This window comes from Pipistrellus hanaki (genome assembly GCF_964339955.1).
Source record: "Pipistrellus hanaki genome assembly, chromosome: 12".
In the NCBI taxonomy this organism is placed as follows: domain Eukaryota; kingdom Metazoa; phylum Chordata; class Mammalia; order Chiroptera; family Vespertilionidae; genus Pipistrellus; species Pipistrellus hanaki.
The window spans coordinates 18949659-18964367 of NC_140514.1; the positions used below are offsets into that span (position 1 = coordinate 18949659).

General features: G+C 41.4%; 1 protein-coding gene across 1 annotated transcript in view; it reads left to right on the forward strand.

Moving 5' to 3' along the window:
* Positions 1–6844: 6844 nt before the first annotated feature.
* EML4 (EMAP like 4) overlaps positions 6845–14709 on the forward strand; it is a 117667-nt gene continuing 109802 nt past the window's right edge. Inside the window, exon 1 of the mRNA XM_084901486.1 lies at positions 6845–7185. Coding sequence (XP_084757612.1) covers positions 7161–7185 — 25 coding nt within the window. The 5' untranslated portion in view covers positions 6845–7160. The remainder of the gene's footprint in view (positions 7186–14709) is intronic.

A 14709-nucleotide genomic window follows, 5' to 3' on the forward strand; every position in this document is an offset into this window, starting at 1 on the left:
CTCAGGTTCTGTCTGACTGATGGCTTAGGCCTGCTCCCTGCGGGCCTTTCCTCTGTGTAGGTGACATCAATTATTAAAAAAACAATAATAATATTCTGAGAATAAGACATAAATAAGGATGAGAAATTATTTAAGGAATGTTGATTATATTAGCTGATAGTATAAAGAAACTAGTGGAGTGAGGAGGGTAGAAGTGGGGAAGAAGTATCCAGCAGGTGGATCCAGTGAAGGATCTAGGAAATCAGGTTCTTCAGCTCAGGGAGGAAATGCAAGAGAGGATATAGTAATCCTGGCTTGCAAGCATAATCAGGTAGCCCTGATTCTAAAAATTTGCCCCTTTACCACAGTTTAGCTCCAGTTAATTTTTTCTGCTTCTGCTCTTCTTTGTCCATTCACTTCACAAATACGTATTGAGATTTTGCATATGCCCAGGACCTTTCTGGGAGCTGAGAATTCAGCAGTCAACAAGACAGTCAAAATCCTGCCAAAGGTCTTTAAACTGTAGCCTACTCGTATATGTTCTCCTCCCACTTTCACACCACCCTCAGTATTTAAGCCCTGAACCCTGATTTCTTTTCCCGCCATCATCATTAAAGAGCTATCTGAAAATCAGTGGCTTTCTAATCATTGTATCTAGGGCTCCATTCTCCATTCTTATTTTCCCTGGACCCTTTACTATTGAATAGCATCTGATTTCCATAGTATTTTTTCTTAAGTCTTGGTTTCTTTGGGTTCTGTGATGTGCCATTAACATGATTCTCCTCCTACATCTGTTACTTCTTCTTCCCTAACTCCTTCTCTTGCCACCTAAATATTGGCATTCCCTCAAATTCTACACTCAGCTCATTTCCATTTCCTCTCTCTCAAACCTTTTCACTTGACAATTTCTCATTTCTTGCATCTTTGGCTCCAGTTAGAAGTATCCTCAGTCTGTGATTCCAGACCCAATCCTCACCTAAATTCTAATCCCACATTTCAATTATGTGCTGGAAGCTTCCATCTGGGCATCTGGTCACGATACCAGCACAATCTGTTTAACACTAAAGTCCGTGTTTATACCACATAGGGCTCTCAACTACAAACAACAGAAGCCCACTCTGGCTCACGATAGCAGAAAATGAATCCACTGGGAGGATATCAGGTGGTCACTGGGTCGATAGGGAATGCAGAGGACCAAGCCTGGAAAATGGGCAGGAATCCAGGCAATCTGGGTCATGGAGAGCACCACTGAGTTCAACCACAGGAGGTGCCTTTTGAGGATGCTGCTCTGGAGCTGGCTGGCCCTCCTCATTCCCCCACACAGGATCACTGTGCATCTTCAATTTTTCAGCTACCTTCTAGTCTTGGTCCCTAACTGGTAGTTTTTGTGTTATGCATCCCAGATTAAAAGACTGGGCTAGGGCTTCCAGTTGGTCAAAGTCATGTGCCCGAGCCCCCGCTGCCAAAGATGACCTCTAATTCCCTTCAGCTTCCCACAAAAGGAAAGGGGTCCTGACACAGGCCAACAACAACAACAACAACAACAAAAGGCAATTAACCACTATATTTTCTTTTTTTAAAAAATATGTTTTGTTGATTTTTTACAGAGAGGAAGGGAGAGGGATAGAGAGTTAGAAACATCAATGAGAAACATCGATCAGCTGCCTCCTGCACACCTCCCACTGGGTATGTGCCCACAACCAAGGTACATACCCTTGACCGGAATGGAACCTGGGGGACTTTCGATGCTCTTTGCCAAACCAGTTAGGGCTATATTTTCTTTTCTTTATGTTCCTGTTTGCATTTAATGTTGCCATCATCCTCTTCATCACTGGGAGTTGCACCTGGGTAACCTCCTTCCTCTCTCTTAGCTTCTGAGACAGCCCATCATCCAGGTCTGCAAGGGTTTTGTTTGTTGTTCATTTATTTGTTGTTTTCCTTCAACTTTTTTTTCTTTTTGGACTTTCTGCAACTACCACTCTACTGCAGCAGCCTCCTAACTGCATTTCTTATTTCCAGGGTCTCTTCCAATTTATCCACCCATAGGTTAATTTTCTATAGCAACACTTTGATAATATCACTTGTTGCTAAAATTGCATCGTTGATAGCTGTCTCAGCCTGGCATTGGAGGATTCCCCACAGTAGAATTCCAGTGATATGAAGAGGCAAACTAGTATAGTAGAAAGAATTTGTATACTCTTGAGGCTCATTTTCCTGGTCTTAAAAAAAAAAAAAAAAAAAAAAAAAAAGAAGATTAAAAAGGCATACCTCCTAGAGCATTTTTCAAGTCAGCTCTTTAAAAGTTGGAAAGGTGTTGTAATTAGGTTGCAACATCAACTCACAGATACTTGTAATGGACAATATTCAATTACAGACCTGTCTGGCTCAGCACCTTAAGTGAGATTGTCATGATTGTGGTTTTTACACAGGCAGGTTGGGATTAGCATGCTTCATGTTTGGGGGCTAAATGGCAATCTATTCACCATTTTTAGCCTTGTTTCTAATTTCAAACAGTTGACTTACAAAAGACCTTTTGGAAATACTTTGTTTGCAAATAGAGAGCTTTCAGTGTTATTAATTTTCAGAGTTGAATTTCCCTGATTGGCTGCTTTCCATGACAACGTTGTTATTGAAACGTATTTTCCTGTAGAATTTCAATTTTGTGAGAAGCTGCTATGGATTCCTTGTGGGGAAATAGTATATAGTGATGGTGGACAGATGAAAATGATCAGTTCTTATTTTTAAGGCTTGCCCAACATCCAGTAAATGTGGTGAAGCTCTAGCACACAGAAACTTTATTGGTTCTGCAGTTTCAGTAAGTTTAAGCCTCACATCATATCACAAATTCTGGGAAAACACAGCTCCGTAGCCCAGGTTGGGTCTCTTCTCTGTACCAGTCATGCATGGCACCGTCAGAGCTACTAAAATCAACCTGAGTGAGCCCCCATATTCGTTCACTCACTCCTGCATCCACAGAGCAAATCCCCAGAAATGAAGCCTGTTTGGTGATTTCCAGAGGATAGATTTCAGTCTCACAAGCTCTTGCCAAGAATTTACACACAGCACTGCTAATTGCTTGATTCCTTTCTGAGGTCAGCAAGTGTGGAAAGCCTTGGGTGAAAGATAACAATCTTGCCAAGATTGGTAAAACAGTTATTTTAAATCAGTGTTGTAGGTGAGTGTGTGAATTAATATTCACTGCAATATATATATATATTATATATTTGGTTTTGCACCTTTAATGGTATTTAAAAATTAACAGATGTTTATGATGTTAAAATAATATAAAAGAGAAATCCCCTGTATCTCTTCTTACCTTTTCCTTCCCCTACTCAATTTCATTTCCCAGAGGGAACTACTTAAAAAAAATACAAAAAACTTTGGAGTATATCCTCTCACACTTTTTGTTTGTTTGTTTCTCTTGCAGTAATTTTAAATTATCCCTAGGCATTCTTTTTTTAAAAAAATATTTTTTATTCATTTTTTTTATAGAGAAGAAGGGAGAGGGATAGGGAGTTAGAAACGTCGATGAGAGAGAAACATCGATCAGCTGCCTCCTGCACACTTCCTACTGGGGATGTGCCCACAACCAAGGTACATGCCCTTGACCGGAATTGAACCTGGGACCCTTCAGTCCGCAGGCCGACGACGCTCTATCCGCTGAGCCAAACCAGTTAGGGCCTAAGCATTCTTTATGGTTAGGAGAAGCTAGAACAACATTGCCATTTACCCTCTTACAGATGTTGGAACTTTTTCATACACTGCTTATGTTAAACATAGAATAAAAGCAAAGAACCCTTTTTTTTTTTTTTTTTTTTTTTTTTTACTTTTGTAAAAACAAAAGCAACAGAAACAGGCAGATTTATTACGACGTTAATGAAACACGCTCCGTGAGTGTCTTCCAAGGCTCTAGGAAAGTTTGTCTTTCCACTATAATCTCACTTACACATAAGTTATTGCTGGCAGTCTTCATTTAGCAATAGGTTCCAGGAATAATTCGATGACCCCTGACATCTTGTCATGGAGGTAAGGACTAGAGGTTATAATGTGATATGAATATATGGCTGCCACTGGAAGTATGTGGGTAGTGTGGTAGAAACAAGGACTGAAACATGAGCCAGAAGCTAGTCTAGGGAAAATTATTCTAATAAATATATATATATATATATATATATATATATATATATAAAATTTTAAGTGGAAATTTTTGTTCTCATTGATGTCAAACCACAATGGAAACTCTCTCCTGTCAGGAATATAATTAATAATGCAGTGCGTATAATTTAAAATTCACCCTATATTTTATGTCTTTTCTTTTTTTTTAATGTGAATTACCTGAAGTAGAATTAATCAGAATTCCTATAGCAATACTACAAACAACCTGTACTCTATGTGAGAAGTGATTTTTTTATGCATCCCAGCTATCAGCAATAAAAACAAATTGATCAACCATGCCAGAAACTAAAAACTAAAATATCTTTTTATCCTATTAAAAAGTTATTTTAAAAACACTGTCATATTCATAGCACTTTAAAAAACAAACAGGTTTTGGGTACAGCAAAGGATAGGCCCCAGCAAAGGATATCTAAAGAGAAAAAAATCATATTAAGAAGTAATCAGCCGAAACCAGTTTGGCTCAATGGATAGAGCGTCGGCTTGGGGACTGAAGGGACCTGGGTTTGATTCCGGTCAAGGGCATGTACCTTGGTTGCGGGCATATCCCCAGTAGGGGGCGTGCAAGAGGCAGCTGATCGATGACTCTCTCATCGATGTTTCTAACTCTCTATCTCTCTCCCTTCCTCTCTGTACAAAATCAATAAAATATATATTTTAAATAAGAAGTAATCAAAAAGAATGCAAATTCCTATTCTTTTACTTGACAGAGTGTTGTATGTAGAAACAGAAGAGCAATTGTCAGAATCAAGGCCTTCTTAAATATTACATGGTTAGACTTAGAAACTTAGAGGAATGAAAATATATATAGCAGGGGAAACTTTGGGTAAATAATTTAATTTTGAAGGAGGAAACTTTAGAAACCATTTTGTCTGTAATTTGAATTTATCTTGGCTGCCTTATGGCCAGTCTCCACATAATATGGTTTTCAGAAGACACACAGGTCTGATATCCAAAAAAGAAATGAAAAATAATTTAGATTTTTAGGGAAGATTTTTAAAGAGGCACCAAAAGGGAAATGTATACTGCAAGACAGTAACAAAATATTTTTTAAAATATATTTTATTGATTTTTTTTTTTTTCCTACAGAGTGGAAGGAAGAGGGATAGAAACATCGATGTGAGAGAAACATCGATCAGCTGCCTCCTGCACACCCCACACTGGTGATGTGTCTGCAATCAAGGTACATTCCCTTGATCAGAATCAAACCTGGGACCCTTCAATCCATAGGCCGATGCTCTATGCACTAAGCCAAACTGGATAGGGCCAAAATATATTTTTTTAAATGTTGGTTTTTAATTGATTTTAGGGAGAGGAAAGGAGAGAGAAACATAGATTTACTGTTCCATTTATTCATACATTCATTGGCTGATTTTTGCATGTGCCCTGATTCGGGATAGAACTCTCAACCTTGATGTATTGGGACAATGTTCTAACCAACTGAGCTAACTTGGTGTATTGGGACAATGTTCTAACCAGGGAGCAACAAAATGTTTAATAAGTCTACCATCTAATTCCTCTGAGTCCCTCTCATTATGGCAGTTGCTACCTCATATTTCTCATCTCTGTTCTTCATTCTGTTTCTCTCTCCTGCAACTCTCTCTAGAATGACTCTTATTCTCCCCTTCCCAACTCAGTTCTTTATTATTGTATAGACCAATGTTGTTCCTGAGCACCTTAAGTTCTCTTATTTACTCTGATCCACATAACCAAGTCCTTGGAGGGACTTTGGAACCTAGAGGAAGGTCTTTGGAAGGATGAAGAATAGGAGTGAGTGGGGGAAGGAGGAGGAAGATAAAGGCTCTGTATACTTAGATATTTTGGTTATAAGATCAGTCCTCCCATTTGTAAATGAATACAGTGAGGCCCAAATAAGTTCAGCGACTTTATGTTCACCTGTGGAGTCACATGGAGTTGGGCCTAAAACTCAGTCTTACTTCATTTCAATCCTTTGTCCTATAGAGTTCCCTAGTTGGCAATTAATCCTATCATCTGCTCTATGAGAGGCCCCTTCCCATCCCTTGTGGAAAGAACACCAGCAGGAGTTAAGAAGCCGGGGTTCTTGCTCCGCTTCCACCAGGCTCCATGTCCTTGGGCAGTCATGTCCTTCCTAAGGTTCAGCGTCCAACTTAAAGGGGAGGCCAGCTGAAGTCCCCGTCCAGCACTAACATTCTTTGCTTCTGGTTTGTCTTGAGTCCTGTGGCTGTAGCAGTGGTGGCTTTCAGTTCGTCAAGAAGACTTGTTCCTATTTGTCCTTCACCCAATTGGGGCAGAGGGTGAACCCGGGGAAGCAGGGATCCTTTCCAAGCACTTGGTTTGCCTCTGTAGTGCCCTAGCAGTACAAACAGGGTGACCATCTCCTGGTAGGCGGGGGGGAGGCTCCACACTTGCACTCCCCAGGGGCTGCAAAGCCCCTCCATGCTCCCGAAGATCCCACGTCGGAGGCCCCCTTTTCCTCCCCATCCATTCGAAAACCAGCTTTCCAGACCCAGGCCCCAGGTCCTCAGCGAGCCCACTCACTGCGCAGGCGCAGCCGCCAGTCCCGCGCGAGGCGGGCGGAATCCCCGCGCCGAGGCAAGGTGAGAAGCACGGGTCGCCGAGGCCCCGCCCCCGTGTCGTCACGTGGGGGCGGAGTCGGAAACGTGACGGCGTGCGCGGGGGCGGGGCGACCGCTGCGCGGGCGCGGGGGCGGGGCGCGGCGCGGCGCGGCGCTCCCGGCTGCTGCCTGGGAGGGAGGCTGGGCAGGCGGCGGCGCGGCGCGGCTCTCAACCTGACCGGCGGGGGAAGTGGCCCCGGCGGCCGCGGCGGACTCTCCCGAGGCGGACCGGCGGGCGGGCAGACGGTCGGGCGCGCAGACCAGGGCGGGGGGCTGGGAGCCGGGCCTGGCGCCTGGAGGAGCGAGCGGGCCAGGCTTCAGGCTCGGCGTCGGCCACTACTCTCTCGGTCCGTCCGCTGAATGAAGTGCCCGCCCCGCTGAGCCCGGAGCCCGGCGCTTTCCCTCCCGCAAGATGGACGGTTTCGCCGGCAGCCTCGGTGAGTGCGGCGGGGGAGTCCTCCTCCCTGAAGTGCTGCTGCTCAGGGTGGGAACTCGGTGGCCTCCTCCACGCACAGCCCAGGCCCTGCTCCTCTCTCCACCCTGCCCCTCGGGATGGCGGGGCTTCTTGCACTGCACATGCTGCCCTCGAGGCTGCCGCCCGTCCACCGGCGGCGGCGGCGGATCCAGATCCCAGATCCCAGATCCCCCCCCCCCTTTGCCCAGCCCCCCTCTGGAGGACCCCGCTTTCCTCCCAGCCCAACCCCCCTTCAGTGCCCTAAAGTGGGAACCCCTTCTCTCCGAGAGGCCCCGAGAGCTGGGACGCCCTTCCCCGTACACCCAAGCCTCTTCCCCCTCCACCCCCTCCCAGCAGACCCTTTTTCAAGGTGTAACATTCCTCCCGTTTCCCACACACCGAACTCTCAGAGTCGGGACAGAGCCACCCTTTTAGTGTAGGGACCCCCACTCCTCCCACCACCACCCCGTTCCTTCTCAGGAAGGGGGCACCCCCCCCCCCAAGTCTCCCCAGTCTTCACTTTGAATCGGGAGACTTCTTGCATCTCTCGGTAGCTGACAACTTCCCTTCACTTTCTCTGAGCATTTTTGCAGCGGTGGAGGGAACCAGAAACACCGAAAGCATCCCTTGTTCAATACAGAAAAGGAAGAGGAGGTGCATCGGGTGTTGGGGGACCCTCTTGAAGAGGCATGGAAGCAGTATTTTTTATTTTTTAAATACTTTTTATTTTCGGCTTTGCAAGCATGCTGGGGAGAAGCGATCCTGCCCCGATGAATGCATAAGGGAAAAGGGGCCTTTGTCAGGGAAAGAAAGGATTCTCCATTTTTGGAGCATGTTGCCTTTGTGGAATGGAGAAAGGGAAGAGGTTCGGAAGTAGGCTCAAGTATCTTTTGTGTCCCCTTTCCCCCCAATAAAGGTGGTCAGTTTTGTAACTGGCTCCGGGAATCGGAACTTTGAGGCTGGTGGTGGTACTCAGGGCGCTCTAACCTGTGTGTCTGGAATGACTGTTCTCCCAGGCCGCCGGAATCTGGTTACTGTTAAAAAAGACGGAGATCAATTGTTATGATGGCGAGAGAAACAGTTTCTGCTCTGGCTGCTACTTGCAGTTATGCGATACCTGCTGCTGGATTTGTATTCAGAGTATTATATTTAGAGGTAGCTTGTATTCAAACACCTTGTTTTGCATTTCTTGATTACCAGTTCCCTAGCTGGTTCATGTGCATGGATCAGTGCATGGATCTGGCCATGTTGGGATTAGATGGGTTTTTAAATCTAAAGTTAAAAAAAAAAAAAAAAAAAAAAAGTAAGTCCGAGAGCAATGGGCCTATTGTAAGGATTAAATGACAAAACCCTGTAATTTTGGCCCTTTGGGAAGAACACAACATTGGAGTGCTTCGAGAGAGAAATCCCAAAATAGGCAGCTGAGTGTTCCTTTTCCCCCCAAAGGCACCTGTTGTCCATTATCTACTCTTTGATTCCTTACATAGTGAGGTTATTTCATTCTTAGGCTCCTTTTAAAAAGGCTTCAACTATTCACTGCTTTCTACCCCTCCTCCCCCCCCCCCCCTTCTCCCCTCCTGCCTGAATTTATTTGCCAATTCTATCGAACCTAAAGACTTATCTTATATGGTGGCAAACGGGGGATCATACACTGGGGCGAAAATTGAGTGCCCTGACGGATGTTGGCTCCTCAGCCTGTAGGAATGAATGGTGGAATCACTACTCACAGTAGCATTAGCTGCTCTGCTTCTCTCCTGTTGGTAAGGACTTGGCAAAGCTTCCTCTTCTGTGTTTTGAGGGAGTCTTTCTCCTCAGTTGGGGCACTAGGCTTTGTTTTGAAATGGTGGATGGCTATGCCTTGTTCAATAACTTGATCCCTCTTGCCAATTCATGAGGCAGCTTAGATGAAGGTGAATTTTTAGCTGTGGCTCCCACGTTTCATAAAAAGCACCACAGTGGACCCTTGTATTGAATTTTTTTTCTTATTCCTTTGATGCCATCCTTTCCGTGGTACCTTGATGAAACTTTCCCTTTCTTTAGATATACGGTGTTGATCGGCAACAGTGGGTGATGCTGGTCTCTAAAGAGAGGAACCTGTGTCCCCAGAGAGGGAAAGAAATGGTTCCTGGCAGTGTTTCTGGAGCTGATCTTGATGAAGATACTTCTCAGCAGGAGCACTGTGCTTTCTCTTTCCGTGCCCCTTGTAAGAGGAAAAACTAGGCCCCATCTTAATTGAAACCTTAAAGGGCTGGGGTGGGGGAGGGATAGTGCTGGTACATTTTACGGGTAGCCTTTAAGCAGAGCTTTTGCTTGCTCTTGCCAGATTGCCTGTTTCTGTTGCCTGCAGTTCATTAGTCTAGAGCTGAGAGCTACATTCATCTTTATTTTATCATCAGGAGAGTTATGAATGTAAAGGCAAGCACTTGTATCCTAGTAGATGTTCAAAAACTTTTATTTAACCAAACAAGAATTCAAAACATGTAGGGTTCTTCTGGGGTCACGAGTATTGAAAGCGTTTATTTATCCTCAAAGTGTATGTGCAAATCTCTTTTTATATGCTAGATGGGTTCTTCAAAAGATAGTTTTATCGTGATAAGACTATATTTTTATAAGCAGAAAAGTTGAGTGCTTTATAAACAGAATGATTCTAGAGAAACTGATCATTTAAGGGAATCTTATGGTAAATCACTTTGCAAGTGAAAACCTTTTAAAATCTAAACTGTACCCTTGTTGAGTGTTTAGATAAGGAACACATTCTATTATGTGCATTTTAAAAGATGTCTAATGGCAATTAAAAGTGTGTGCAGTGGTTTTTGAAATAATTGAGAGGAATGTTAAGTGATTGGCCATGTTATGTGTGCTACATCAGAATCATAAACCAGTTGTATAACTTGTTTTACGTAAAAACAACTAAAGGATGCTTTAAATCTCTGCAGCTGATGAGTTTCAGGCAACGTGGCTGGCAGGTGCTTGTACTTTGGAATTTCCCTTAGGCTAGGAGCCTTTAGGTTACGAATTATAATGAAAAATGGCAGCACTTTGGAAATGATTTTTTTAAAACTTAGTGTGCGTGGGGGGTGGTGTCCCTAAACAATCTTATCTTGATGTCCAGCCTCCAAATCGCTGTATATGTATACATAGATATAGAAAATGCATATACAGTATATATTTTAAATCGTAGGTATGTGCGAAAGTGAGAAGCTATTGACATGGCTTTTTTATTGATTTTTCATAAGGCAGGGGATAGGGGCATTTCATGCTTAGTTTTTTTAATGTCTTTTAAAAATGTCAGAGTTGTTGTACCTTGGAATTTACTAGTTTATACTAAAGTAAGTTAAAGACACCATACTATGTTATGTCAGTTTTTTACTGTTAATGCTCCAAAGATTTTTTTTTTTAAACCCCAGTTAAAACTCAAAAAATGTATTCTCTGAAGAAAAATGGTCATGAATGAAATGGTAGGGTTAGTATAAGAAACATAACATTCTGGGTGCAGGATATATGAACAAATAGTAGCAGTATGCTTCAATTTGTGAAATATTTTAAGAAAATATTTTTAACATTACAGTATTAGGACTATGATTCTTATCTCATATACTCTTGCTTTCTCAAAGGAACAATGCAGTCTGTGATTTCTACAAACCTAGTCTACAGCATTCTTTATATATTTAGTCACATACAAATATATATCACATGAGTTTCTCATGTGATAACATTATTTGGGGAATTTTCTCAACTTTTAATTCTTATTGGTTGTTTCTTAAAATGCTGAAGATAGGCTTAAGTTGTATTACATGACATGAGTAGTAACTCTTATATGGTCACTGCAGCATCTGTTAATATGAGTTAGCTAGAGTACATGTAGGTGGATTAACACCTATTTTATGACCAGTACTATGTTTGTTCTTATAGGAAGGACAAATCAGCCTTTTAGGAGCTTACTATCTAGTTTTAAACAGATATGTTTAAGCATAGGTAAAGTACTTGAAATGGGAGTAGGGGAGGGAAAAGCACCATTTAGAATGCTGTGCAATGTATCAAGCTTGTAACTTCTGAAAGAACATTTGGAGATTGCTAAATTTATCTCTGTAGACCATAGCTTTTTAAAACAATGGAGTAATTTATGTAGCAGTTTGAATATTAGGGAATAATATTATTAGGTCTTTTTCTCTCTGTATTTAAATTTGAATAACATAAGGGAGAAAGTCCTATATTAATTTTATATATGAGTCCATTTCTGTAACATGTAAAACTTCAATGTTCATAAGAAATTTGAGAAGTACATATTATTTTAAATTAGATGGATTTTAAGGCATTAAAAAATAAGAAAATAATCTATTTCAACTATTGCTTCAGTGTGGAATTCTATAGTATATTTCTGAATCTATGTATGATATTTTGTCCTATAGCTGTCTCAGACTATTGTAATGCCTTAATTTTGCTTATTGATGTATAATTAACAAAAAACTTTATCCCATTTAATCTGCACAGTAACCTGGGGAAAATAGAAATTCCCCTTATGTAGATAAGGAAACAGGTCCAAAGTGTTGGAGATTTAAAAAAAGATATTTGGATTCAGCTTTTACTATTTTCACTTTTTTTTTTGATGGGGAAAGGAATGAGGGAGACTAACTTGTCAGGTTTGTATTTGTATTATTTTAAATAATGAAAACAGTACAGAAGAAAAAATGTTGTCTTTATTTCTAACTCATCTGTATGCAACTGATGTTAACATATTGATATTCTTGTTTTTAGTCTTTTTATTTTATGCCTAGCTTTTTAAATGGTTAAAATCAGAGCTATAAGTTTGCACTCTGTTGTTTGTTTTTTTCCATTGGATCCTAACCATTATTATTATTATTTTAAAAAAAATATTTTATTAATTTTTTACAGAGAGTAAGGGAGAGAGATAGAGAGCTAGAAACGTTGATGAGAGAGAAACATCGACCAGCTGCCTCTTGCACACCACCTTCTGGGGATGTGCCCGCAACCAACGTACATGACCTGACCGGAATCGAACCTGGGACCTTTCAGTCCGCAGACCGACGCTCTACCACTGAGCCAAACCGGTTTTGGCCTAACCATTATTTTTACTTGAACTGAGATTTTTCTGATGGAGTCCAGTATCTTTTCCCTACCCCATTACTGACTTGGTGACCCACTGGTGCATCAGGTCTAACATGCCTGAATCTGAACTACTCTTCCTCTAACTCAGCGTTTTTCCTTATTTTCCACTGTCTGTACCACCCAGCCCTGAAAGGTCAGAATCATGTTTGATTCCTTACCATTTTTGCCTACCACATTAAAATCTCTGCTAAGACTTGTCAATTCTTGTCACCCTTTCTCATCCCTTACTTGCCTTTTCACCACCACAATTCAAATATTATTTCATACTTGGATTATTGATAGCCTCAAGAACCGCCAACTGTTCCATTTATGGCGGGAGGAGCTTCCTGTTAATCTTTCTAAGCAGTGCTTTGATTGTGCCCTTCATTCTTTTAGTTTGTTTCATTGCCTTAATGACTAATTTCAAACAGTAGCCTTGTTCTCAAGGTTCTCCATTATCTCGTTCTGCTGTCTTAATATGTCCAGGCCAATGACCTATTTCTTGTTTCTGAAATTTGGTTGGTACTTTTTTTATCCCTGTGACTATTCCCAGTACCCTTCAAGGTCTAATTCAAATATCCCTTTTTAAACACCCTTTCTTATTTATTACTTTCATTCCCAGCCTAAAGTATTTACCCCTTGAACTTTTAGCACAGGAGCATTCTTAGGGCACTTATCATGGAATATCTCCTTTTATAAGGTATATATAATTATTAAAAGTCTTACAATTATTATAAGTCTCATTTCTCCAGACAAATTACAGATCTGTTGAAGGTTGACTCTCTCTTATGTCTGAAATTTCACAGCAGGGCAGTGGAGATTCCATGATGAGTAAAATTGGAGAAAGAAATTTGTTGGCCATCTGATAAAGAGCTCTACACTGGGTTCTAGGGCTGTGGTCGGCAAACTGCGGCTCGTGAGCCATATGCGGCTCTTTGGCATCTTGAGTGTGGCTCTTCCACAAAATACCATCGCCTGGGCAAGTCTGTTTTGGGGATGTGCCCGCAACCAAGTTACAAAGTTAAAAAGAATAAAGAGTTTGGCTCAGTGGATAGAGCATTGGCCCACAGACTGAACAGTCCTGGGTTGGATTCTGGTCAAGGACACATACCTGGGTTGCAGGCTCGATTCCTGGACCCTGGTCAGAGCATGTGCTGGAGGCAACTGATGGATCTCTCTCACATTGGTGTTTCCCTCCCCTGCTCTCCCTTCCACTCTCTCTAAAATCAATGGAAAAATATCCTCATGTGGGAATTAGCCAAATAAATAAATAAATAAATAAATAAATAAAAAAAAGAATAAGGAGAAGAAAGGAAGAAAGAAACATAAAAAAAAAAATTGATGCTTCACATAATGTTGATTGAAGAAACTTTTCAATTTTATATTTTTACCTTAGAATTACAGTGTAAAGTTTTCTTACTATGGGTCACAGTCAGATGAAAGGTACACTTCTAGTGGCTAATCCTATCTTTGGGAGACTAGGTGAGAGGCTGACATATGTGGAAAAAGAGGATGAACAATCAGAAGTAGTTATATTGAATTGTGTTCTTTGTTTTTGAGCTTTTTAGAATTTGAATATACAATTCGAATACAGTTAATAGCAGCAAAAATATATATAGTTCTAAAATCAGTTTAAAATGTTTTTATTAATTTTAGAGAGAGAGAGAGAGAGATAGAGATAAATGGCAGAGAGAGAGAGAGAGAGAGAGAGAGAGAGAGAGAGAGAGAGAGAGAGAGAAATGGCAACATCAGTGAGATAATTCTGTGGATGGAGCCTGCAACCCTGGGCATGTACCTTGACTGAGGGGGAAGGAGATCGGATTGGAAATGGGGACCTCTTGGCTCATGGGTTGATGCTTAACCATTGAGCCACAACCTAGGCTAGAATCAGTTTAGTTGAGACAAACTCAGTATGCAGAAATGTGGTTTTATAAAACTGATAGGTTAGGGCCGTGGTCGGCAAACTGCGGCTCACGAGTGTGGCTCTTCCACAAAATACCATGTCCTGGGCGAGTCTATTTTGAAGAAGTGGCGTTAGAAGAAGTTTAAGTTTAAAAATTTTGGCTCTCAAAAGAAATTTCAATCGTTGTACTGTTGATATTTGGCTCTGTTGACTAATGAGTTTGCCGACCATCGGGTTAGGATATGTTACTTACTTTACAAAAGGATTAAAAAATATATATTTTTTTCAAAGTAATTTACCATATTGTGTTTTTAGCTTTTCTAAAGAAGTTGGTTCTCACCTCATTATCTATTTAAAATGTATCTGGTCTTTAAGGCATAGCTCAAGCACCCTTTTTTTCTTCTTCAGGAGGCTGTGCCTGATTATTCCAGTCTTGCACACATACCATTGCAATATGGTGCTTCTAAAGTGGAGGAGACTGAGCACTTACACCTAAGA